Consider the following 24549-nt stretch of genomic DNA (forward strand, 5'->3'; position numbering starts at 1 on the left):
GTTTAGGGGACATGGTGGCGCTGGATTAATGGTTGGACTTGATGATCTTGAAGGTCCTTTCCAACCTAGTGATTATGTGATATAAATAGGAAATTGTACATTTCAGTACATATCTAAACGTAAGCTCTCTTACAATGTAGGAAGCTACGGTGGTGCTGGTAACTCCAGTCAAGGAATTTTTACTGTGTGTTTCGCACTTTGCAGCCACTGGCTACATGAATATATTGTGGTGGTCTTAATTCTTCTGTCATTGATTATAAAAAGCTGAGGGGTGTTGTAGCTACCTGCTTCAAAAGATGATCAAACCAAGGTATTTCATACAACAAAAATGTGATGTTGCTGCATTTTATTTTCCATAAATAAAAAAATGGTCAAGTTTTCTGAAATTGCTGCTGACAGCTTTGGGAGCCCTTCTTCATCTTGTCAAGATAATTTTTTATAAGCATTAACCACATTACGCACTTTCCATTTGTATATTATAACTAACATTTTATAAGGATTTGAGTGCCACTCCAATTTTTGCCATTGGGTGTAAGCTGTTGAAATTTTGTAGGTTCAAAACTTTGAAGTTAGGTTTACGTAGGAAAAGAAGAAACATTTTATAGTAACTTTCTTTCCAAGTGTTGTGGGTTTTAAAGCAACTTATTAGTTGTTTTAGTTGCTTTAGTCTAATAAATGTCTTATTAGAAGGATTTATTCCCTTGACTGTCTTTTAGTGAACAATACAAATACTTGAAGAACAGATTAACAGTTCTTTGGAAGTGGTAATGCTGAATAGAATGTATTTTTAAAGGTGATTGAAGTAGTAACTTTTTAATGCTGTTTTGGGGATTTCCGTTCAGAATTTCTGCTAATTCTTGCTTCCACTGATTTTAAAAATTGTATTTTTGTCAAGAGCTTCCCGACTAAAACTTCCTCCTCCTTAAAAACTGAAACCAAACCCAATTATTTCTGGCAAACTGCTTTTCCTGCAAATGACACACACCCTGACTTTTATACAGCAGGTTGGAGCATTTCTGAAAGTCACTCTGGTTCTGCCTGGTCTATCAGCACAACTCTGTAAACATGATTATTCGCTGCAATTTCTCTTTGTTACTTTGAGGCTGTGTTATTTTATACTTTTTTATTTTATTTTATTTTATTAAGCACTGGAAAATGGTAAGTTGAAATCGTATACTGTTTTAAAAAAACAAAACCAAAACAGAACAACCAAGAAATGTTACTCCTTGTGAGACTAAACCAACATATTTTTGTTACCTGTGCCAATTTTGATACTCCTAAAGAGTATCAGCAAGACAAAGTATGAGTCTATTGGGCAGCTATAGGATGTTAGCCCTCTGTACAAGAACCTTTAAGAGACGTTGAATCCCATTTGTTTACCAGTGAACCAGAGGAGTATTTGGTTCACACAGGGTATGGTGAGCAACGTGCATCCTGCCTGGCCTGGAAACAATAAGCAGCAACAGGAAACTGCCTTGCACCAGCTTTGAAGACCGACAGAGCTTGTTTGAAAGCCAAGTGTAAAGCAATGTAGCTGAGGAGTTCTGTCAGCTCGTGCTTGCACATCTGGGAAGCAGGTCTGTGTTTCCTAAGGTCCTTTGCCAAACTAGTAGGAGCTGGGTGTGTCTAGATCTAACTTTGTCTCTGGAGAAGCCAAGCTTTTTTTTTGCAAGTGATGTGCTTGATTTTTTAAAAGTCTTCAATCTGTTTTGTTTTTGTTTTCAGGAGGCCCAAACATATGGGCCATCACCTCTGAAGAGCGCGCCAAGCATGACAAGCAATTTGATAGCCTTAAACCCGCAGGAGGCTACATTACAGGTTGGTCTGAGATTCTGTGTTACACATTAACTTCTGTGTACACGTCAGTATCTTTGTAAAACTGTTTGAAGGCTACATCCTATTTCTAGCCCTTTGTTATGTGGCTAATAATCATCCTCTTCAGGCAAACAGCCATTGGTTATTCCTAAACTTCTACAATCTTTTGACTAAAGTCTGGTACAGGAACGCTCTTTTGTTAACCCTGTCACTTCTGCAGCCAGCAGTTACGTGCTATCATTCTGTCTAGTTTCAAAAACCAAAGAGTACCAGGCAAAAATCTGCTTAGATGGGAGGCTGCCAAGAAGCACTTACAGTAGCTATTGTGGCAAGTGACGCCAGAGACACCAGAAGTGGCTCTCGGTCTGAACAGTGTTAGAGAATACTGTGCTGTTAGATCGTCTTTGTTTTGGGGGACGAGGCAGAGAGAGATGCTGACAGCTTGTCCTTGTTAATGACTGCTTGAAATTTATTAACCCTTGGTCCTTCAGCGAGTTCTGGATATCCTAATGGTGTTTTGCTGTGGCCTGCACTCAGTTCCAGTTGCATTTGGTTGCTTGTGCTCTGAAACAATTGGGTCATGTTGCTGTGCACCTCAGAATTTGCAGTTTTAAAATTTAAGAATCTGCTTGTGACATCAAGAAAATGCTCAATTCTGCTGGCAAAGATGACTTAATTTAAGAATGCCCAGTTCTTTATGTGTGGGTGTGCACTGAAGACCAGCCCTGATCACTCCTACGCCTAACTGCTGATACCCTAGCTGGTGACTCCATTGCTCCTGCTTTTCCTCTTTTTGGTCCGAACAGGACTGAGGAGAGAGTGGGACGTTGTGTGTTTGGAACATGCACATCTTGTGGCTAAATGATATGTAACTTCTGCTTTGGCCAGACAGCACTGGGAGGTTGGTGTTTACCACCAGCTGAAAAGTACGCAGTCCCAGGGACTACCTTTAGGCCACATCTGGGCTTTTACCTGCATGTACGTCTGCAGGCTTCATTATTTGTTTGGCAAATGCTTGAAATGAAAGGCTGTGTATGAATATAAGGGAAGAAAGAGCTGAAAGAATAACCTGAAGTGTTAGCTTTAAGCATCTGTAATTCACTCAGAGGTGAGCATAAACACCAGTATCTGTGTTTAATTATGCATTTGTTTAACAGCATGATCAGTACCAGTTGATGTGGAGCTTGGTATGGAATTACACAACAGTTCCCATTGCCTTCCTGAAATAGTGAAATAGTGGATGTTCTTTGGCGGAAGAGAATATTATTTGGAAATGATATTTTTCCAGTTTTTCTAGAGAGGCAATACTGGCTCAAGTTAGTTTGGATGAAGAAGGAAAGAAATAGTATTCTCATCCTTTCCTGTAAAAGTAATTAGGTCAGGACTAAATTTTTCAGTCGTTACTACTTCTTTAAATCTTGCATCTATTAAGCTCTTGTCAGCTGTTGATTTGTGACCTGCTAGAGCTTTTTATAGCTATACAAAATCATTTCTCAGAGCAAAGATTCGGGATTATAGAATACATGGGTATCTGATAATCAATGTCACCAGGGAATAAATTAGGTGTTACAAATCTGGAAAGCTTGGCCTCCAGCATGTTGGTTCCTTTTGCAAATCTAGTCACACGAGAGTGCTGAGATCTTCTGAAAATCTATGTCCCTGGTGTAAAAGTCTGTCTGTCTTGTTTATCATAGGTGATCAAGCACGTACCTTTTTTTTGCAATCAGGTCTACCAGCTTCAGTCCTTGCTGAAATATGGTAAGCTTTACTATTTTTTTCTTTACTACTTTTTTTTTTTTTTTTTAAGGTAGGAGGTGCGTAGCATTCAAATTCTCTTTGGTATTTTGTGTTATCTCAAAGAGGCATACAGCAGTCAAAGTAGGAGTGTTGTCTGAATTATTATTTTAATTTTACTAAATTTAGAGGAAGGATTTAGCCCATATGTGTACCAACACTTAATTAAAAAGCAGTATCTTTTAAAATCTTTTCTTATGAAGTTAATTCAAATTGAATCATATTGAATACAGCCTTTTTAAACTACAGTAAGGGTTTGGAACAAACAGTGATGACTAACTGCAAGGCTTTCAGAGAAAGAAGTGCCTGTTGGACTGCCACAAAGGTCATTGTTAAGCCTTCTCTTAATATTTTAACTAATAATATAGAAAAAGAGGTAAATAATGGTTTAATGAATTTCTGGAGATACCAAACTGATGTTTGAAATTCTAGTAACCACTGAAAAACAACAAGATTAAGCATGGGAAAAATTAGATGCTACTAAACTGGGAGTGGAAAATACACTGAAAGTAGAAAATAGGAAAAAATCTAAAGCCACAGAAAATGTTAATAGAAGGTCAGTTATAATACACTGTAAGATACCAACCGATGTTGTAATACAGGAACTGGCAAAATTGCTGTTCTTTGCAGCATGTATGTGGTGGTTGCAACACTTCAAACGGACATTTTCTTCTTTGTAACTCCAGAATACTGTGTTCGCTTTGGGGTGCTTGGTTGTTACCAAGATGTACCCATGCTAAAAGACGCGGCGTGGAGGCTCATAATAATTAAGAAAAAGTCACTTGTGAAACAGTATTAAAGAAACTAACTGAATACAAAGTTAGTTTCTTCTTCAGACACTTTGAATGCATAGAAAAGAGTGGTAAGGAAATTTTTGCATAGGGCCTTGGAGTTTTTTACTGAATAGTAACAGAATGAAGCTATGAAAGGGAAAATGTAGGTTAATATTGATTCTGTTTTGCTTTGGGGTTTTTTTTCCCCTCCTAATTTTATTTACATTCCTGTGCCTGGTCCTTACATGTTTAAATGTTAAGAAGATTTCAGATTTTCTGTCTCAGCATAAATTTTGTCTGTTTATGTATGCATATATATTCAGTTGTATTTAAGTTTATTTGGAAAAGCGTCAAAGGAAGACAGTGTCATTATCAGGCTTAAAAAAACCAATGCTGTTTGTGAATTAATGCAATTTTCATAGTGGATTATAGTGCCTTTAGCAGGTTTCATCCTCCTGTTTCAGATTCTTGCATTAACTCCTTACAATACCAGACATTAATTTAAAAGAACTAGTCTGGGTAGTAGCATAGAAAGAAGCATACCAGAGGCATATCTGTAGCAACAAGTGTATCCACTGAGCAGGAGACTACTGCTTTTCTAAGTGTCTTCCTACTTTCTCAGGTGTTAAATATATAGCAACTTTAAAACTGGACTCTGCAGCAGACTACCAAGTGAATTATACTTAATGCAGTTAGGCGAGCATATGTTTCGAAGTCCAGGTTGACTTTCAATACCTGTAGGTTGGCAAACTAGAAAAATTACGATCTGCAAACTTTTGAGGGTTTGAATGTTGTCAAAAGTAGAAAAATCTACAAATGGTTGCAATGTTTGTTCTTCTCTTGTACAAAAGCAGTAAATGAATTTGATTAAAAGCTTCTCATTAAGTGAAAAAACTAAATTTACATTTCTTTCTGTTGAGCTTTTTTAATTTAATTTTATTTTTTTTTTAAGGACACTATCAGACCTGAACAAGGATGGAAAAATGGATCAACAGGAATTCTCTATAGCCATGAAACTCATCAAGCTGAAATTGCAAGGACAGCACTTGCCTACAGTTCTCCCTCCTGTCATGAAGCAAACTCCAGTATTTTCACCACTAATGTCAGCACGCTTTGGTACTTATGAATATATAATTACTTAGTGTACAGAGGTAAAAAAACCCCACAGTTAATTGCAACCAAATATAAGCGTTAATCTGATCATGACAGTTGAGCGAATTTGTAAAAAAAAAACCCAAGAATATTCTGATTTAGGAAATTTGCAAAGTCACTTTCTTGACATTTTTGATAATTTCATTCTTTCAAGATACTTAATAATAAAGAAGAACCTTCTGTTGAATTTTGGCAAGAAGGCCATTCACATCTGCTGTCTGACTTGCAGGCTGTCATCTTGTGCTGAGTGTCTTTTTTGTTTCCCTCCTACTCATCCACCTATTTATACTTAGTGTTTTTAAAGTTAAACTTAGTAAAGGTCAAAGTTTTTGTAGAACGCTTATTTTAAATATTTTTTCAAAATTAATCAGATTGGCTATTTTGGTTATATGGTCAACTGAATGTAATTATTTTAACTTTTTTTTCCGTTTCTGACGTTGTTTTGGGATTTGTTGCATGCCTGTTAGTTGTTATTTTGTTGTCTTGTAGAACAAAATATACATAATGACTTCAGCTGGATTACAAGATTAGTGAGTAGTTCTATGCTGAAATTAAATGTATGCATATATTAATTACATACATGATTTAAATTATCGGCCCATTGGTAAGTCTTGTGCGTTTGCATACAAGTGCATGCGTTTATAGATAGCTGTGGTTGGCATACGATTACTTCCTGTTAACCTTCCATCATAGCATCTGCATGATGTATCTTCCACACGATTCAACCAGTAATTCAAGTGTCCTTATTCGCTTCAGGCAACTGGCTTAAAGAAACCATTTGCTAGGCATGTGTCCCTAAGCATCGACTTTTCACCTATATGGATTCTTCCAAGGCCAATGCTTGGAAAAGGCTTAGTTCAGAAACGGTATCAGCTTTTCCCTGTAGAGGATTGTCGCAGCTTTTGGATTGCATTGTAATTCTCTCTCAGAAGCCATACATGGAAAGGCTTGTTGAAGAACTAGTTACAGCTGCAATTATAGAAAACTAGATCTTACTCTTTTGTGAAATAGTAGCTAAATATACCTTGAGAATTAATTGCTATAAGCTTTTTTTTTTTTAATTCATGTTCTTCAATATATTTTTCTCTGTGAGCTGTCTTGTCTAAACTTAAGAGAAAAAGTAAATATTATACACAAGCATCTATTTTAGCTCACTGTATCTCTGGATGCAGGTTGCTTTGTGTAGTTTCTGCCTAGCATAATGGAGCCAATTTCTTGCCGGAGCCTCTGCAATATTAAAACATGAATTGTTGGATTTTGCTCTAGGAATGGGTAGTATGCCAAATTTGTCCATGCCAACGTCTATGTCTACGATCACACCATTAGCTCCCATGTCTCTGACCTCCATGACTTCCATTCCTCCTTTGGTTATCTCTGCTCCCCTGGTGCCTTCTGTCAGTACCTCTTCGTTGCCAAATGGAACATCCAGCCTTCTGCAACCTTTGTCCGTACCTTTCTCTTCAAGTAAGTATAGTAAAGTCCAGTACTCACTCTCCAAATTATGAATCTTATTTTCTCTGTGGCTGGTTTCAGACAGGAATGCTAATACTTGCATGTGAGTTGAAAAAAAAAAAAAAATTGGGTGTTTTCTAAAGTTCACATTTGTCAAATTAGTTCTAACTAGTTAATCTTAACAACAGGGCACTGATTAGCTTTTCTTACTTCTATCAAAGCCTTGAGTGTTTATTACAAAGCATTACCTTATACCTGGTTGCTTTACAGTTTTTGTTTTTGTTTGTTTCAGCGCTGCCTCATGCTGGTTCTTTAGGTCCCATGGCAGGAGGGTTTGGTGGTACTAGTATACAGAAGGCACAGTCACTAATCGATTTAGGATCTAGCAGGTATGAAAGTTAAGTTTAAAATAGTTATACCTTAACCTTGAGTAGTATGCCTTCCAAAATTTACAGAGCATTTCTATTTTTAAAGTATACTCATTAAAAATTAGTCTATCTAATATGACCGAGCACGTCTGAAAATAGATTGTTTTGATATGCACAATAAATAATACTTTCAGTAAATCTGACAAAACTATCCAAAGTAGATGAGGAGTTCAAATGAGAGATAGCGGTGCCAAAAAGAAGGGAATGTACCTCATTAGTAAATAGAAATAAAATTTACCAAGTGGTTATAAAAGCACTGTATATGGATTGATGTGCTCATTCATTATAGAGGGCACCATGTAATTAGCAGGCATGTAAGAATAGTATTTGTTATAAATGTTTATGTGTGAATTTGTTTTATGAATAATAGAAGATGATGAATCTTTGTCATCAGCTGTTCTACCTCAATGATTTTAGAGCTTCGCCATAGACAAAGTGAGGGACGAGTCTTACCTGTCCAATTGAGCATCCAGGGAACAGTCTCCCAAAAGAAATCCAGAGGGCATCTCAGCCCCAGCTCAGTTTCAGAAGGTGATTCAGAAGTGCTTGCACCTCTTTGCTGCTGGTACAAGGCTTCTAGGATGAGCGCATGTCTAACTTTGGGCTCTTCATACAGACAGATACCTGACGCTAGCAGATATTCAATAAGATGAATGTAGGCATGGTGTGTGCCTGTAATTACCTTTTTTTTAATCGTAAAGCTTTCTTTTGTTGGTGTTGTAGTGTTGCAAAGTACCTCTTCTGCAGTGTTAACTGGAGACAGCATTTTCACCATCACGTTATTCTAATTCCGTGCAAAGGATGTCTATCCAGCATCATGCCTGAAAGGCTTTATTTATATCAGTGTTCTTTACTTTATTGCCTTGGATAACACTGCAGATAGTTTTTTACTTGATAGAGTATATGATTACCTTAAACAAGGCAGACTGGATGCACCTGGTTTTGTCTGATCTTCAAAGATGGGACTCTCTAAAACTGCTGGCAGTTGCAGGTAGAAGTTTTATAGGTGTAACTAAACACTCTATCAGTGCTATTCTGCACAAAGTGAATGAGCTGGAAAAACCTCCATTTAGCCTGTCATTGTCACTAACAGAAATAAAAGGTAAAGTTTGGAATATAGTGACTTTAGCAGCTTTAGAAGCTGCTTTTGGTTGTGAGTTTATCAGATAAATTTTTATGCTCATGGTTATTCATTTGCATACATCTTAAAGTTCCTTAGACACCCCGCCCAATGCTTCACAGCCCTTGTAAACATTCTTGTGAAAGGTGAGAAGTTTTCCTGCGGTTCCCTATAGTATTATTTTGCAGTGGTGGAACAATGAATTATGTGGCATAAGTGCCTGTGATACCAAGGGAACAGGATCTTGAATTCAAGAGTTTCCTTTTAGATATGTGTCCCTATTTTCACACTTTTACAGTAAAATTCCATATTAGTGAAATCCAAATTAGTGAAAATATTTATAGCAAGTTAGCAGAAGTAAAACTTTGTGAAAGTTGTTTCCTGTTACTGGAGGATGCTATGTATCTTCTGTTCCAATGCCTGTTTATTAAGCCAAGTAACTGAGTTCTTTTTCTCCCTCTCTTTTTTTTTTATTCTATTACAGTTCAAATTCTTCCTCTAGTGCTTCACTAGCTGGGAATTCACCAAAGATTGCATCCTCAGACTGGGCAGTTCCTCAGGCCTCCAGATTAAAATACAGACAGAAATTTAACAGTCTTGATAAAAGTATGAGTGGATATTTGTCAGGTGAGTATGGCATTTGATATGGAGGGGAAACCAGCAGTGTTTTCTGCCTCTGGGACATTGCAGGCTGAGGGATGGAATCCCACTTGGGATTTGACTACCATATGAAATAAAAGCTGAAATTGTTGACATTCAGACCTGTGCAGGAGAGACTGGGTTTCAGCTACTGGTTCCAGTCAGCCAAGAAATAGCCATCAGTTTATTGGCTTGGGCTCTGTGTTAGACCTGGAGGGGCCCGAGGAGGTAGCAGTCTCCCCAGGTAGACTAGGAAAGCTACAGCAGCAGTTGAGGGGAAGAAGGTAAGAGTGACAGTTGTGGGATCTATCTAGAAGAGCCTGAGAACTGTAAGGCTGGGGAATTTAGCTCCATAAATTCAGCAGTAATTTCTCAAGCATCACTCTTTGGACTGAGACTCTTTCTTAGGACTTTGTAAAATGGGGGACATCTTAGGATCGTTTTTGTGCCATGTGCTTCTATGTATGTATGTTAGTAATTAGCTATTTGGGCTTTATCTTTTCAAAGAAAGCGGTTCGGGTAAGAGACTGCAGTACTGCAGCCATTGATTGGAATTTTTCAAAAGTAATTTAAGGGTGTCCTTCCCTGTTGACTTGCAGTGACGTTTGTGCTGTGCCATGGCATTATGGTGGTTTTGAGAGACTTGACACAAAATTAATACAAGTGTAGAGTTCTTATAAAACTGGATTACTCACTGTAATGCAGCAAGTAGAGCGCTGGCCAAGCAGTTAGTAGATGCAAAGTCAGTATGTATGTCTGTAGCTGACTAGATTTCTCATTTTGAATAAGCATGTACCAAGCCTTTGCCTCAGTTTCCAAGTCTACAAAAAAGGAGAACAATTCTTTCTTTCAAGAAAGGGGCTCAATGCTTTTTATCTTGTCCGGTTGATTTTGGGCTGAAGGTTTATCAACTTGCCTAGAAAGGTACATGGTTCTTCGCTATCAAAGGAAAGCTGACAGCTTTCTAGCGTTCTAACTCAAGCTTTAGGCAGACAGTCAGCTGTGCTTTTGTAACAGTTGTGGCGATTACTATAAATATCCATTTTTCATGTCAGTTTTTCTGTTGGGTGTGCTGAGTGAAAAAAAGTACACAAGAATACTTACGTCTTTATTGTGTTCGGGTTGTTATGCCTGTTGTTAAGCCTGGAAGTAATGCCAACTGTCAGCCACTGATGAAAATGGATTAGATTAATAACATGCCCCAGTTCACGACCCATTTTTTGCTACATATGATTCTTTGTTCAAAGTATTTATTTTTATTAAAAGCTTTTATACTTTCACTAAGGATTTCAAGCAAGGAATGCCCTTCTGCAATCAAACCTTTCACAGACTCAGTTGGCTACTATTTGGTAAGTTTAGTTACTAATTATGAATTCAACATGTTTATGGTGTTAAGAGAGGAAATGTACATTATTTAATAAGAAATGATGAAGGGACACCATAGATCTAAAAATCATAAACTGAAACTAAGCTACTTCTTAAACTAGTTTGTTCATTAGTACGTTTTCAAAAGACACCTTGACATAGTGTAATTAATTTTTTCACTCTGTGTGTGTGTGTTTGTTAAACTCCATATAATAGTACAGATATTAATTTCAATTTCTGATTCAGTGAAACACTAGTTTATCTGAGATGAGGGTTTGTTCATTTTAAAAATAGGATTCTGAAATCAAACTTGTTGCTTTTAAAATATGAAGAAAAATAAAAAACGGAGTGACCCTTCAGATTTTTAGAGTTCTATTGCGGTTCCCATAAAGATACCTGCATGTTACACATTTGTTAAGGCTTGCCTTTACTGCAGTGATGGAAATGGTTACAGTTGTCTGATGGCTTGAATAATCTGCCTTTACCCTACTAGGTATGGTAGTTTGGATAAGTCCTTTAGATGTAACTTAGAAGTTATATGTAAAATTTACTGGCCCAGCAGAATTCACAGTAGCTTGGTGCTTTACAGCTCTGAGTCCCCTTTCTTCTTCTTCTTCATCCCAGGGCAGTCATTTGTTTGTCTCTAGCAGCAACAAGCTGAAATATTCCTTATATTCGTTCAGCTTGTTTGGTTGCATGCTGTGAAGGTAAAAATGGAGAGTTGGGTTGTGTTCCTCCACACTGGAGTATGGGGAAATAGTGACTATATACCTGCTTTTCCTCCTGGGTGCCTAGTCTGAATATATCAGTGGCCAATGTGAGGAGGTCTGTGTACCCATGTAGAGGATTAACAGCCCAAGTTTCAGTTTTGCCCAAAGTAAGGAATTACCAATATTTCTACCGGGATACCGTATTTGTGGCAATTACTGTAATAATGGTACTGTTATGTGTGAATAGTGCTGGTCTGTGACCATAACAAAAATCTGATTTCATCATCTCCTGCTTTTGTTTTCACTGTGGGGTGTGTGTGGGTGATGTTCCCTCCCTCCCCTCCTCGTTCTGTTGTTTCCTTTTTGTTTTTAGTAGTTTTTTTGACTGCCTTATTTTTAACAAGCAGTTATTTTATTAAGCAGTTCACTTAACTGCAGTCTAAGGACGCATTCCTGCAATAGTATCTACATAGATAGTTCTTTTAGAAAGGTTCCTGCTTTCTTGCCTGCATCTCTGATAACATTTCACTGTTCCTCCCCCTCCAGGTTGTGTGGGAAGCATTTTGTAGGCTAATGATAAGATTGTCGTGTTTGGCCTCTCCTTAGAGGGGATAGCGGATGCTTTTTGCACCCATTGCAAGGTACTCTGGGGCAGCTCACATCTTCCCTGCACTGTTGAGGAGACACAAAGGGAAGAAAGAATTCTATGCAAAGGTTCTTGTTGTAGGATTTGGTCAAGCATTGGAACAGGCTGCCCAGGGAGGTGGTGGAGTCACCATCTCTGGAAGTGTTCAAAAAACATGTGGATGTGGCACTTCAGGACATGGTTTAGGGAACATGGTGGTGCTGGATTAATGGTTGGACTTGATGATCTTGAAGGTCCTTTCCAACCTAGTGATTCTGTGGTTCGATTAAATTTTATATAATGTTTTCTTTTGCTTTAAGAAAAAAATTGAAAAAGTTGTTTCTAGCATTTTGAGCTGGTTAAGAACAGTCTTGGATTCTCTTCCCAGCTTTTCTCTTGGTGATGCAGTAAATCGAGATGTCTCTTAACCTTTACTATCCTTTTTGCTCTATGTTACAAAAACATCTGAATAGCAGTACATTATTGAACAAAATAGTATCTCCCTTCATCAGCTATTCATGTTATTAATTGTAATTGTTTGTAACAGAACATCTCACAGGAATTCTCTATTTTAAAAATTATTTTTGCAGTGAATTGGTTCAGCTGTCATTTGTGAGTGATTGTGATGTTTGGTTCTAATTATTATTGGTGTTAAAACTATGCAGGTCACTAGCTGATATTGATGGAGATGGACAGCTGAAAGCTGATGAGTTTGTGTTAGCCATGCACCTAACTGATATGGCCAAAGCTGGACAACCTCTGCCACTAACTCTGCCTCTTGAACTGGTACCCCCTTCTTTCAGGTATATCATTGACAGCAGTGAAACATAATATATTTTCAATGGAAGTGTTTTATACAAGGAAAATAACTGTGTTATTTCTCTAATGATGGTGGTGGGGGGTTTCCCCTCCAGGAGTGGAAAATATACTGAAAATATAAATGGAACTCTGTCATCTTACCAGCCTGTGCAAGAGGAGGAGCCACAGAAAAAACAGCCAGGTAAAATAAGGTTCACATTCTTAATGTATAGGGCTGGCTTTGAAGGACACTGAAACCTTTAGAAAGTGGAAGACATAATTAAATCCCTAGGGAGCTTCATTTGAGGAGCTAGATCGCTTTTAACCTGCATGGTAGGAAGGTTGTTAAGTGGATGTAGTCAGCCTATTACATTTAATAGAATTGAGAAGTCAGAGGCTATTTTTAGCTGTAGGAAAGCAAAAGTGTGCTGATTAATAATGTATTTTGGAAATGAAATCCTTCATGGCCAAATACTGCCATGCTGCTACAAATTTTTTTTCAGTTGAAAGTTCCTGGCATTAATTTGTTCTGGACATTTTGAAAACAAGGAGTTCCAATGTAGTTTAATTCCTTGAAAACTAGGTGCAGTTTGCACATAGCATAGATTCTACTATTGATGCACTGATGCTACCAGCAAAGGCATTTTACGTGCACACTGCAAGACACGACTTGCCTCTCTTTTTGGAAGGGTGGTTGCTGGGAGCCTAAACCATTCCTTTGTATCTCCTTTTATCCTGTACTGCAGTAATTGAGCTTGATCCTGTTTTGCTTCCTGCTGTTTTTAACTCCAGGAGCCCTTACAGGGAACAGCCTTAAAAACTAAGCTCTTTCTCTATGCGTTAATGTTTCTTGCACAGTGGAAAACATTTTTAACAGAAATAGTCTTCTCTGAACTTATAAAAGCTGTTCATTTGTTTCCTCTAAAATTCAAGCCATTTTCTTGGTCAGTTTTAAATTACAACTTTTTTTGCAACTGGAATAGACTTAGGAAAATTTAAAGGTATTTCTGAAAAGAAAAATAATACTTTAACAAATGCAAGATGCTTATATCATCCATGACCCAACAATCTGAGTTTGCCAAAAAGAAAGTATCTATCTTTAGTGGCATAACCGAGGTACTTGTCTGAGAGCAGTGTTTTGCACAGGACAGAAATAACTACCTTTCCTTATTTTAGTGACATTTGAGGACAAAAGGAAAGCCAACTATGAGAGGGGAAATATGGAGCTGGAAAAACGGCGTCAAGTCCTGTTGGAGCAGCAGCAGAGAGAGGCTGAACGTAAGGCTCAGAAAGAGAGAGAAGAACAAGAGCGAAGAGAGAGGGAACGTCAGGAACAGGAACGGAAAAAACAACTCGAAATGGAAAGGCAGCTGGAGAGACAACGAGAGTTGGAAAGACAAAGGGAGGAAGAAAGGAGGAAAGAAATAGAAAGGCGGGAGGTTGTTTTCTTGAAATTATTTTTTAATACTTTAAGGAATATGTACATGCATACAGTATCCACTTGACAGAACATTCAGGATTTGAATGCTGGCTTTGGTTCTGTCTCCTCACATGGCCATTGACAGGTTGCCTTGGAGAGAGAGCGTTGTTTCTGTCTGAAAACATTGTATCTGTTATAAATTAATCAAGTTTTGGTATAGGTTGAAGAATTTCAGATTTTTCATGGGAGAGAGGAGATTTTCTTGGACAAATTTCTTGGATTTATGAAAAAATCTGTATAGCAAGAAAGATTGTACTGCATTCATAATTGATAATATTTTGACAGTTGAACTCGAGACAAATTTGCTTCTACTTAGTGTCTCAGTGCATGTGTAAGACTTGCATATTTTATGTAGTACTGTAAAATACTCAAAGGAGGTTATGAGTAATATCTGTCAATGTGCTCATTTATGGGCAGTATTCTAAGCTAAACATACTTTCTGTCTGAATTATGTAGCTTTTCTCCATCCAGAGTTAAGAGCATAGCATGAAGAATCTTACAGGACCACTTCTCTATTCTTTGATGCTGAAGTATATAAAAGCATTTTACAGACAGAATATGATGTGTTGCTGTTACGCTATTTAGAAATAGAGCACATTATACTGTCATGGTCTCAGAGTTCTGCGTCTCCATTGTAATTTAAAGTAATGTAACTTTTCTGCAGGCAGCAAAGCAAGAACTTGAGCGCCAGCGACGACTGGAATGGGAGAGAATTCGTCGACAAGAACTTCTTAATCAACGTAACAGGGAACAAGAAGAAATTGTCAAGTTGACCTCTAAAAAGAAGAGCCTTAATCTTGAATTAGAAGCCCTGGTAAGACAGAAATCTCACTACACATCTTGAAATACAGTATTTTAAAGTATGCATATCTTAGAATCTACATTAATGGCCCACTAGGAGTTTCACTCTGTTTTGGATGAGCAATCTAATCTAATCTTTTTGGATGAGCACACATTTTGGGTTGTGTTGGGGAATTAATCATGGACTAAACTGCCCATGGATTTAGTGGAGCAGTGTTTTTTGTGGTATGTGGTATAATTTGCTTTTTATTTCTTTCTAGACGGACAAACATCAGCAAATCTCAGGCAGGTTGCAAGATATTCGAAGCAAAAAGCAAATTCGAAAAACTGAACTGGAGGCTTTAGATAAGAAATATGACCAAGGAATCATGGAAGTCAAGCAACTACAACAGCAGCTTCAGGTATGTAACTTTCTATTAAGCTTGTAGTTTTCCTTCCTATTCTGTGTTTCTGTAACGCTGTTGATAATATATCCCCATAGGGCGGAATAGTGAATCAGTTTGATTATGGTGGAGAGAGGAAATTGTCAAGGCCATCAACATTGCAGAGGGTTTTAGTTTTATTTGTGGTATTAGAGAAATGATTACATGTACTACAACAAGCTGATAGTTGAGTGAGGACAGTTGTCAAAGCCTCAGCCGTTCTTTTGTGAACCGGTAATAGTGACTTCTCTAATGATGAATTTTATGGCTCCAGACTCAAATTCTTAGGAGGAATGTTTTCCTGTATGCAGAGCAAGTTGGTCTTTGGGCTGAATTACACTGCAGCTCTTACCCCCACCCCCGCCCTGCCTTTGAATAGCAAAACATGAATTATTTCAAATGACTTGATCACCATAAATCATCCTCTACTATATTTTTATGTAATGCTCCTGCACATCAAGGAAACTTCTTTTCATGTTCCTGTGTGTCATGGAAAGCTACTATTTTATGTTAGGCTTGGGGCAGCCAACTTACACATTCTCATGATATTTACACATTTAGCATGTCTGTTTTGTGGGGTTTTTTTTCCCCAGCTGTTAATGTTTTTGGGAGAAAAAGCATACAATTTTAATAGTATTTATATTTAGAGTATAGAAGTCATTTTTTCCTCTACGCCGTAATGATAACTTGCATCCACGTTTCATTAACATGAGTTGAAGTTATGTTTGAAAATTCACCCATTTTTACTTACTGATTTATAAGCAATATTGAAAATTTGTTATGTTCTCTTCAATATCTACAGGAGTATCAGAATAAACTAATCTATTTAGTTCCTGAAAAGCAATTGTTAAGTGAAAGAATTAAAAACGCTCAACTTGAAAACACTCAGAGTAAGTGCCTGCAAATGAATTCTCTTCTGTTCGCATTGCTGGCTTTTCATCACTTGTAAAAAAGGGCTGAAGGATACAGGGGTGTTAATCACACCTTCATTTTTATATCTTTTCAGTTAGTGCCATCTTCCATTATTTCCTTCATGTTCTAAATAAGGGGCAAACACATTTTTGTGAGAAAGGAGAGATTTTGCTTGAAACTTTATTTACACAGATTATACAGCCCACAGTTGTAATACATCTTGTCTTTTTTTGGTAGTGTAAACTTAAGGGAGTTCATTTATGTAAAAATTACACTGCTCTTTACATCAAATCATACTAGCAGTCCCTCTATAGAGAAGCCTGCTATGAATTGGTCTGATACTAAAAGAAACAACTTGCAAATTATTCTGTATATATTACATGTAATGCCTGTACGTCTCAGATGTTGGGACCATTTCTTCTTTGTGCTGTATACGAATAGAAAGGGAAATCAAGGAATTTTTGTGAGGAAAGATGTTGGGAATGTGTTTATGCTAGGAAAATAATAAAATAATCAGTGAAAACAGAAATCCTTGTAAAATTGCTTGCCTTTCATTATGCAGGTACAGGACTCAGTTCAGTGCATAAGAAGTCCCTAGAAAAGGAGGAATTATGCCAAAGACTTAAAGAACAACTAGATGCCCTTGAGAAAGAAACTGCTTCTAAACTTGCTGAAATGGATGCATTTAACAGTCAGCTTAAGGTACGTGCATTATCTAAATACTTAGGCTTACACCAGTGAGCAGTATCTGTACTTCTCCATCCAGTCATAAAGGTTGGTGGCACTTCTACCGGGCTTCCAGAAAGCTTTCCCCAACTTTCAATGTCAAATAAGAATTACCAAAAGTCTTGGAGTAAATAATGTAATAAAAATGCACTTAAAACTATTGCTAATGTACTAAAATATTAATCTCTTGCTAATCATTGCTTTGCATGAATCAACTGTTGCTCATTCTCAACTTTTGCCTACTAGAATTCATTTTGATTTAGAATTGAAGTTTCTCAGGCCTTTGCAAATTCTGTTCTTATGGTACTGAGGTTATATTGGCTACAATTCTTTGATTGCGGACTGCACATTTAACTTTATTGAAAGAAATACAAGGTTTCATAGTACATTGTACAAGATCTGGTAACAGATTTAGATATTGTCTGAAAAGTAAGCATAGGCCACTTATTTGTGTAGAAATTAAGAAATATTGACCACTGGCCCTGAAGGCGTTTTTGTTTCAGAGGCAACTCTTGACTTGCCTAAAAAACGCAGGCAACTCAGGCAGGGTAGCATGCATCCACTTAACTTTATTTACCAGCTTACTCGCAGTGGCACTGATGTGAACTTTATTCGCAAGTAATGGATTTATGCCGGGCCAACGTGAGGGCTCTGCACTCTCCAGTAAAAAGATCACAAAGAAAAATTTGTAAACATTTTTAAGGAGTTTCTTTTTAAAAAACAGCTACATATAACATGCATTTTTAGTTACTTGTTTATTGCATGGCTTGCTGTGTTCAGTGACTGCATCCACCATTTAGTCTTCCCTAAAATATGTTTTTCAAAATACAGTGCAAAGATTAATTGGCTTTTTATCTGCCTTATCTTACAGTGTGAGAATATGGATGATTCTGTTCTTCAGTGCCTTTTGTCTCTGCTAAGCTGTCTCAACAACCTCTTCCTCTTACTTAAGGTTATTTTCTAATATTTGGCTCTTTTGTTTTTTAATTATTTCGCTATTTTTCTCTGCTTACCCTTTCTGTTTGGATGTACAACTTCTATTAAATAATTTTCCTAAAAGAAAATGGATAGGGTCTTTTTCTTTCTGCTAGCTTTAACATCCTCTTAAAGACTTAAAATTTTCTTACCTGCTTAGAGAGCCAAACTGCAAAATACTGATAGCCATTTTATTTCTTTAACAGACTATGTTGAATCAGTTGTTTTACCCAGATATTTTTATTTGTAATTATGGTAACATCAACCAAAAAATACCGTGGTAGATGGAAATGTGTCATCTTCCACCTTTCCCTCTGTTGGTCTCTACCTGTCTCCCTAGGCCTGTATCCATACATCTAAGCTGTGAGTCAGGTTAATGAATTCTCGTTCGAATTTAAGAGTCTAAAAATAGCATCAGTGCCCAGAAAATGACATATGACATGGCAAACGTAATGCTATTAAGCCTCCAGATTAACCCAGTACTAAAACCTATTTGCTCTTTTTCCTCAACACTGCTTTTGTCTGCTGGGGTCAGAAATCTGAATTTATTTTTTTTTCCTTCATAAATTATTCTCAGAATTACTTAACTGACCTTTCAATTTTGCATAAGGGTTATTCTGTCCTTAAATCAAAGATACAAGAGTGTTTCTAATGCAGTTTTGTTTCCACGGTGACCCTCAATTTCTGTGCAGAATGAGAAGAAAAAGTATTCTCAGCTGAATATGTTTGGGGAAAAATAGTAGTCAATTGTTTCATTTAGTTTGTTGCTATAGAGACTTTCACTGACACAGAAATCTTGTTATCTTGCCCTTTTCATACAAATTACACGGTATCTCTTGGGCAACATGACTGTTGGTAGAGGTGCATATTGTAATGGGCATAGATCTTTCTTAATTGCTTTGTTTGCATTTATGAGATCAGATGTGAAAAGTCAGAGTCTACCTGTTGAATTGCTCAGTGTATATCAATAGGATTCCTAAGAAAAAATAATGTGGTATCATACAGATGTTTTGTAACATAGTGAAGTACAATGTAAAGTTGTATTATTGTTGTTGATTTTTTTTCTTCTGTAAATTTAATTATCCCAAAGATTCATACTAGTTTTCTGCTGTGAAAAAGTTTGTTATCAGAGGGAGATGGAATAGGAATTGAAGGATGTGTTCAAAAGAAGAAGAGTAAAATTGTGACTTTACAAATACGGGAAAACTCCATTCACAGTTAATGTGTTTAGGCTATGGCTTCCCACAGTGGTAAGCCTGCTGGATATTTTAGAAGGTTTTTCTGATTTAAATGTGGGACTGATGAATCATTCAGAAAGCATTGCAAAGGTGATTCCTTTACTTTACTGAAGGAATGCATTCTCAGATTTATGGTATTGTGTTGGCTTTCAGTTGAAGTCTGCCTCCTTGGCAAATGTGTCTTGTAGTTATTTAAAATATGCTTCATTGCCTTCTGTGCCCTTAGATAATGTTGTGTTTGAACACTCCGTTTTATATCTTCCTTTCTCCTCTGTTGTGTTTGTCATTTCCAGCAGGTGTATGACTGGAAGGGCTCTTTGAACGCCTAAGTTACGTCAAAAGCTTTGCAAACCTGCCAGCTACTTTTATACATCTGTTTAGTTTACTTTCTTTACAGTGACCTCCAAGGACTATTAATAACTTAATATTACTTTATCCATTTGTATTAAAACTTGATTCACAAAGCATTAAAATGCTTGGATTCTTTTCTTGAAAGATTGGCTTTATTCCTTTTGACGTACTTTGTTGTCTTTCCTCGTTAGGACCTGAGAGAAAGTTACAGTACACAGCAGTTAGCTTTGGAGCAGCTCCACAGGATCAAACAGGACAAAATAAGAGACGTAGAAAAAAGAAGAGCTGAACTTGCACAGAAGAAGCGACTGGAAGATGAGGCTGCAAGGTACCATGTCTGAATGTATCAGCATTGCAGTTTTTAAAGCAAAAAAATGCTGTGGTGACTTTAAGACGCAGACCGTAATAAGCAGGAGGTCTAATCAGTAAAAATATATCCTAGTGAGTTGCCTTAGAGGAAACATTTTATATGGAGTACCACTGATAGAAGATGGTTTGAATTACCTCTTTCCAATCTGTTTTTATCTTCTTTTTAAAAAAAAAATATCTTATAATTCAGATAAACCAAGTAGTCACATTTGCTAATAAGATTTTTATCTCCTTTAGTAGATAATCCTCACACATTTAAAATTCCTTGTATTTTCTTCCTTGTTTTGCTGGCCTTCAAAAGACCTGTCCGGTTTCCTTAAAAGCACTTCTGACTGAGTAGGTACTAGTTTTTTTGTCATGTATATCCAGACAGTTGTGAGATTGATAGTGAAAACAATAGAAAGGGCATTGACTGCTTAATTCCTATCTTAATCTTGAAAACTGGCTGAATTGGCAAGCTTTGAGTTTTAAATTTGGTTTCTTTTTTAGGAAGACAATGAGAAAATTCAAATATATGACTGACAGGATCATCCCTTCACCTAGGTGGTCCTGGTTTTGCTCAGCCCAGCCTTGTATCAAGTACTCAAACTTCTACTGTTCTCAGCTCTTGGTTTCTCATGGTCTTGTTCCCAGCTAGTTTTGTTTTCTTTCGTTTTGCTGATTAAGAAGCCATAGCTTCTAGGGTTTGATTCTGGCTGTCTTAAGATGCCACTCTGTTTTTCCTCTCTCCAGACCTGCTGTCAGCTGCCTACTTTGTGCTTAGCAGCCGTGGATTGAAACAGTGCCAGAGAGAGGCTGGATGGGTGCTCTCGGTGGGCAGTCCTCAGCTCTGGAGTTGCGTTGGTGTACTAGTTCTGACTTCTCATTTGGAGAATTACTGTGTTTTGTCTTTTTAATTTGAGAGAGATATTCTTTTTCAATGATTCATATTTGCTTTTTTTTTCATGAAGCAGAGCTAGTGACCTTGTAATATGTGTGATTCATGGTCTTAACTCATGACAGCATTTTTCTACAACAGTGTGATGGAGTTTCATAACATTTGTGACAGCCCTTTTAAGAGAACCATTTTTCTGTTGAACATAGCTATATGTTAGAGTAACAATATTACTGCATAGCTCTTACTAGATCCTGTCACGTGCTTGGAAACGCGATAAAATGACCATCAGATGAGTGGACCTCCCACAGTGATTTGATGAAGCAGTCTCCTCTAGCCATGGTCCCTTCTCAGCTACCTCTTCAGAAGGTGGCCCCAATGGTTTGGTCTACTCTTTTCAGAAGAAAGGTCTCGACAGCTAAGATACAATGATTTTTAAGGGTGTTGAATTGGATAGTAACTTCTTTGGAAAGATGAGGCACAGGATAAAAGTCTGAATAATTTCAGAGAATGCAGTCAGATTTCCAGATTCTGTCTGCTGAAGAGTGTGACAGTGGTGGGGCTAAGTGTATTGAATAGATTGCAATGGCTGAAGGCAAAAAATTAAAGCAGCAAAGATCAGTATGCAAAGGCTATTTTTGTGTATGTATCAGCATGAAACTTTGTTATTAATCCATTTGGAAACCTTAGTTTCCAGTTGTGAGATTTGGATACTACCTTGGTGGACAGCTTAAACCCACTTTTGTTCAATTAACACATCACTTCTTGCTCATCAGGATATAGGTTAGCAGAAGTGATTGTGGAGGCACTGCACAAGTAACCATGTGTCAGCGTTTCTACACCAAGAATGTTAATCCTTTGTTATTTATATGTGAAATATACTGGCACTCATGTTAAGACAAAGCATGGTTTCCTGTGGAAGAGCTGATTGCCCAGAAAGAAAAGTAGTTGATATCATAGATGCAATTTTACTTAAAAGTGCAGTTGATTACTCTGTGAACACAACCTCATTCATTTTTATCTGAATGTCCTCTCACTCCTCTCTCATTCTTTTCTTTCAGAAAAGCAAAACGGGAGAAGGAGAACCAATGGCAGGAAAATATCCGAAGGGAAGAGGAAGAGAAAAAGAAGCGATTGGAGGAGGAACGAATGCAGGAAAAAGTTCAAGAAAAGCTGAAAGCTGAAGAAGCAGTTGCTCTGATGAGAGAAAAGGAAAATAAACAACAGCTTCATGCAGAGGAGGAGAAAAACAGCCAATCCACAATCTTGAAGGAAACAGGACAACAAAGGCAGAGGCAACTGGAAGAAGATAAAAGAAAGCAAGAACAAATTGCAAAAGAAGCTGAGGAGAGGCGTAAGCAGAACGAAGAAATAAAGAAGATGAAAGAAGTGACCAACTCTCAAGAGGTGGAGAAACGCACTTCTAAATTAAACATAAATGAGAAGTTTGCAGATCTGTTGAAACTAACAGAGGGTAAAAGTCTTAAGCCACCCTGGAAAAATGAAGGTAATCTTAGTCTGTTAGATTTTTGCTGTAATGGTTTTTATTTTCCTGAGTGTTGTTTCATTCTTTAGAAGTATTATTACTAATGTGACACTATGGCCAGCTCATTGTCTAAAATATTACCACAAAAACCCAGCAATGTTCCATGTCTTTAGCTTAACTTAGGTTACTGTTATCAGTTTTCAGCACCTATAACTCTGATGAGAAATCAAGAAATCACAGATGCTGGAAACAGTAATAGCTTTTTCCTAAGGCCTGCACTTTCTGTCATTAAAGCAGAGTGCTAATATGGAAGAGTTTTGCTCAATGATGAGTGGATGGGCAGGTAACACTTGGCAAAGTGATTTATTAACATTGAAATCTAGTTTATTTCTGCATTATTCAATGCCTCTTATGAAAAAACAAAATACTGAAGTCAACTTAACTCTAGTTGTGGAACTTTGAAAACTGGTTTAACATATTTTTGCTAAAGGCGGTTTTGATTAGTTCCATCCTTTGTTAGTTCTTGTCAGTTTTTATTAGCCACTTTTATCACTGAGTTCAGCAAGAACTAAATTAGAACAGTGCTGAAAGATATTTGCACACCTCAGTGATACCTTGTAAAACATTCACTGTTAGCAACGTCAGTCACAGACTTGGAGAACATTAATGCAAAGAAAATAGAAATCGTGGTGTTTTAGGTTTCCAAGTAAAATCTTCACACCTGCTGCTGAACGCTTACTGTTGTAGCAGTGTTATCTTTTCAACTTGGAAAATTACAGTTGTGTTAAACAAGACTATTAAAGCACTGGCTTAGCTAGAGCAGTTTGACAAAGAAAAATGAGATTTTAAAAATCTCATTTTTTGTCTTCAGAAGACAATGTGTTTTATTGCCTGTGTTATGTTTAATATGATTAGCATGTTAAACTCTTGCATTTTATGCATCCCATCAGCCTGCTAGTCATCTCCTTTGATACGTGCATGGTGTCTTTGGGGCAAGAACAGTTCTCTTATATTCATACCTGTTGCTTAGAAGGTAGGACTCCAACTAAGTGTGTACCTTTCAGCTGTATCAAAATGGTGACTATTTTCTTATTCTTTCAGGCAATGCAGTTAGTGTCTCGGAGTCTAGGAATTCAGTTGCCTTGGTAAATTACAGAGCTTTATATCCATTTGAAGCAAGGAATCACGATGAGATGAGCTTTAATACTGGGGATGTAATTCAGGTAAGATTTGCCATTGACATTTAACTTGCAAAAATGCAACCTCGCTTCCCCAGCCTTGAGATACACCAAGGTCTTAAGTGTCAAAAGCATTATTGTGATATATTTTAAGACTTACTGAAAATTTAAATAGGGTTTTTGTTTGTTTGTTTAACAGGTGAAATTAGGATTAGCTCTTTCTTTGGATCTTATGCATCCTAGAGGTGTTGAGAATCTGTTTAGTATAACAATAGTGAACTCTCAACATAAACTTTCTGAAACTAGTTGCTCAGGAATGGTGCAGTTGCAGTTCATTGTACGTATGCAGGTTGGCCTTTAAGTGTCTACTTGAAATGTGAGTGTAGAAAACAGAGATATGAATGGCTACATAAAATGACAAAATTAGTCATGCCATTTCAATTCAAATTAAAGAAGCTAGTTATTTGACAAGTAGCTGTGAAAGGTTCTTCTGAATCTTAATACTGTTTTCTAACGTATTGCTAACATAGACTTCTGCCTCTTGTTGGCTGCTCCTTTATAAATGCTCCCTCAGGCAGATATCTACAGTATTTTATTCTGTGTCCATTCTTTGTAGCACTTTTCTGGATTCAGCTGAATATTCTATCTATAATATTGCAGCAGGGCCATAGTATTGGACATATCTTCTGGCTTCTCAGTTGAAATCTCTGTTAGTTCATGTAATACATCACTTGTCAGCATACAGTTTTTAAAAGCATGTGCATTCAAGTGGACTCGTGAAAACTGATTTACAACTGTGGTAATATAATTAATACATATGTATATAATATATAAGTATGTATGATTCCTCCTCGTTCAGACTACAAGTGATATAGGTAGGTGATAAGGGAGAATTTACAAAGCAATGTGGTACAAAATATTAAAACACTTAAGTGTTAGTCTTCAGCTTACAGTGTTAAATCATTTATTTGCATTTTCATACCACTGAAGCATGGAAGAGGGAACAAGAGAAGTAGGTTTTGTTTTGGCTTCCTTCTCAGTCATTTAACTACTGATAACTTATTTT

The 24549-nt window shown here is 37.1% G+C and overlaps 1 protein-coding gene across 1 annotated transcript in view; it reads left to right on the forward strand.

Annotated features, from left to right (window-relative positions):
- ITSN2 (intersectin 2) overlaps positions 1-24549 on the forward strand; it is a gene marked incomplete at its 3' end in the record, with an annotated part of 75689 nt that overhangs the window by 20074 nt on the left and 31066 nt on the right. Inside the window, exons 2-19 of the mRNA XM_081997443.1 lie at positions 1726-1818; positions 3510-3573; positions 5335-5498; positions 6801-7007; positions 7279-7375; positions 9019-9161; positions 10459-10522; positions 12539-12676; positions 12788-12873; positions 13848-14110; positions 14816-14965; positions 15213-15353; positions 16177-16264; positions 16849-16988; positions 17884-17964; positions 19768-19904; positions 21881-22326; positions 23407-23528. Of these exons, the coding sequence (XP_081853569.1) occupies positions 1726-1818; positions 3510-3573; positions 5335-5498; positions 6801-7007; positions 7279-7375; positions 9019-9161; positions 10459-10522; positions 12539-12676; positions 12788-12873; positions 13848-14110; positions 14816-14965; positions 15213-15353; positions 16177-16264; positions 16849-16988; positions 17884-17964; positions 19768-19904; positions 21881-22326; positions 23407-23528 (2624 nt within the window). The remainder of the gene's footprint in view (positions 1-1725; positions 1819-3509; positions 3574-5334; positions 5499-6800; positions 7008-7278; positions 7376-9018; positions 9162-10458; positions 10523-12538; positions 12677-12787; positions 12874-13847; positions 14111-14815; positions 14966-15212; positions 15354-16176; positions 16265-16848; positions 16989-17883; positions 17965-19767; positions 19905-21880; positions 22327-23406; positions 23529-24549) is intronic.

Source organism: Phaethon aethereus, assembly GCF_964289735.1.
Source record: "Phaethon aethereus genome assembly, chromosome: 3".
NCBI classification, from domain to species: Eukaryota; Metazoa; Chordata; class Aves; order Phaethontiformes; family Phaethontidae; genus Phaethon; species Phaethon aethereus.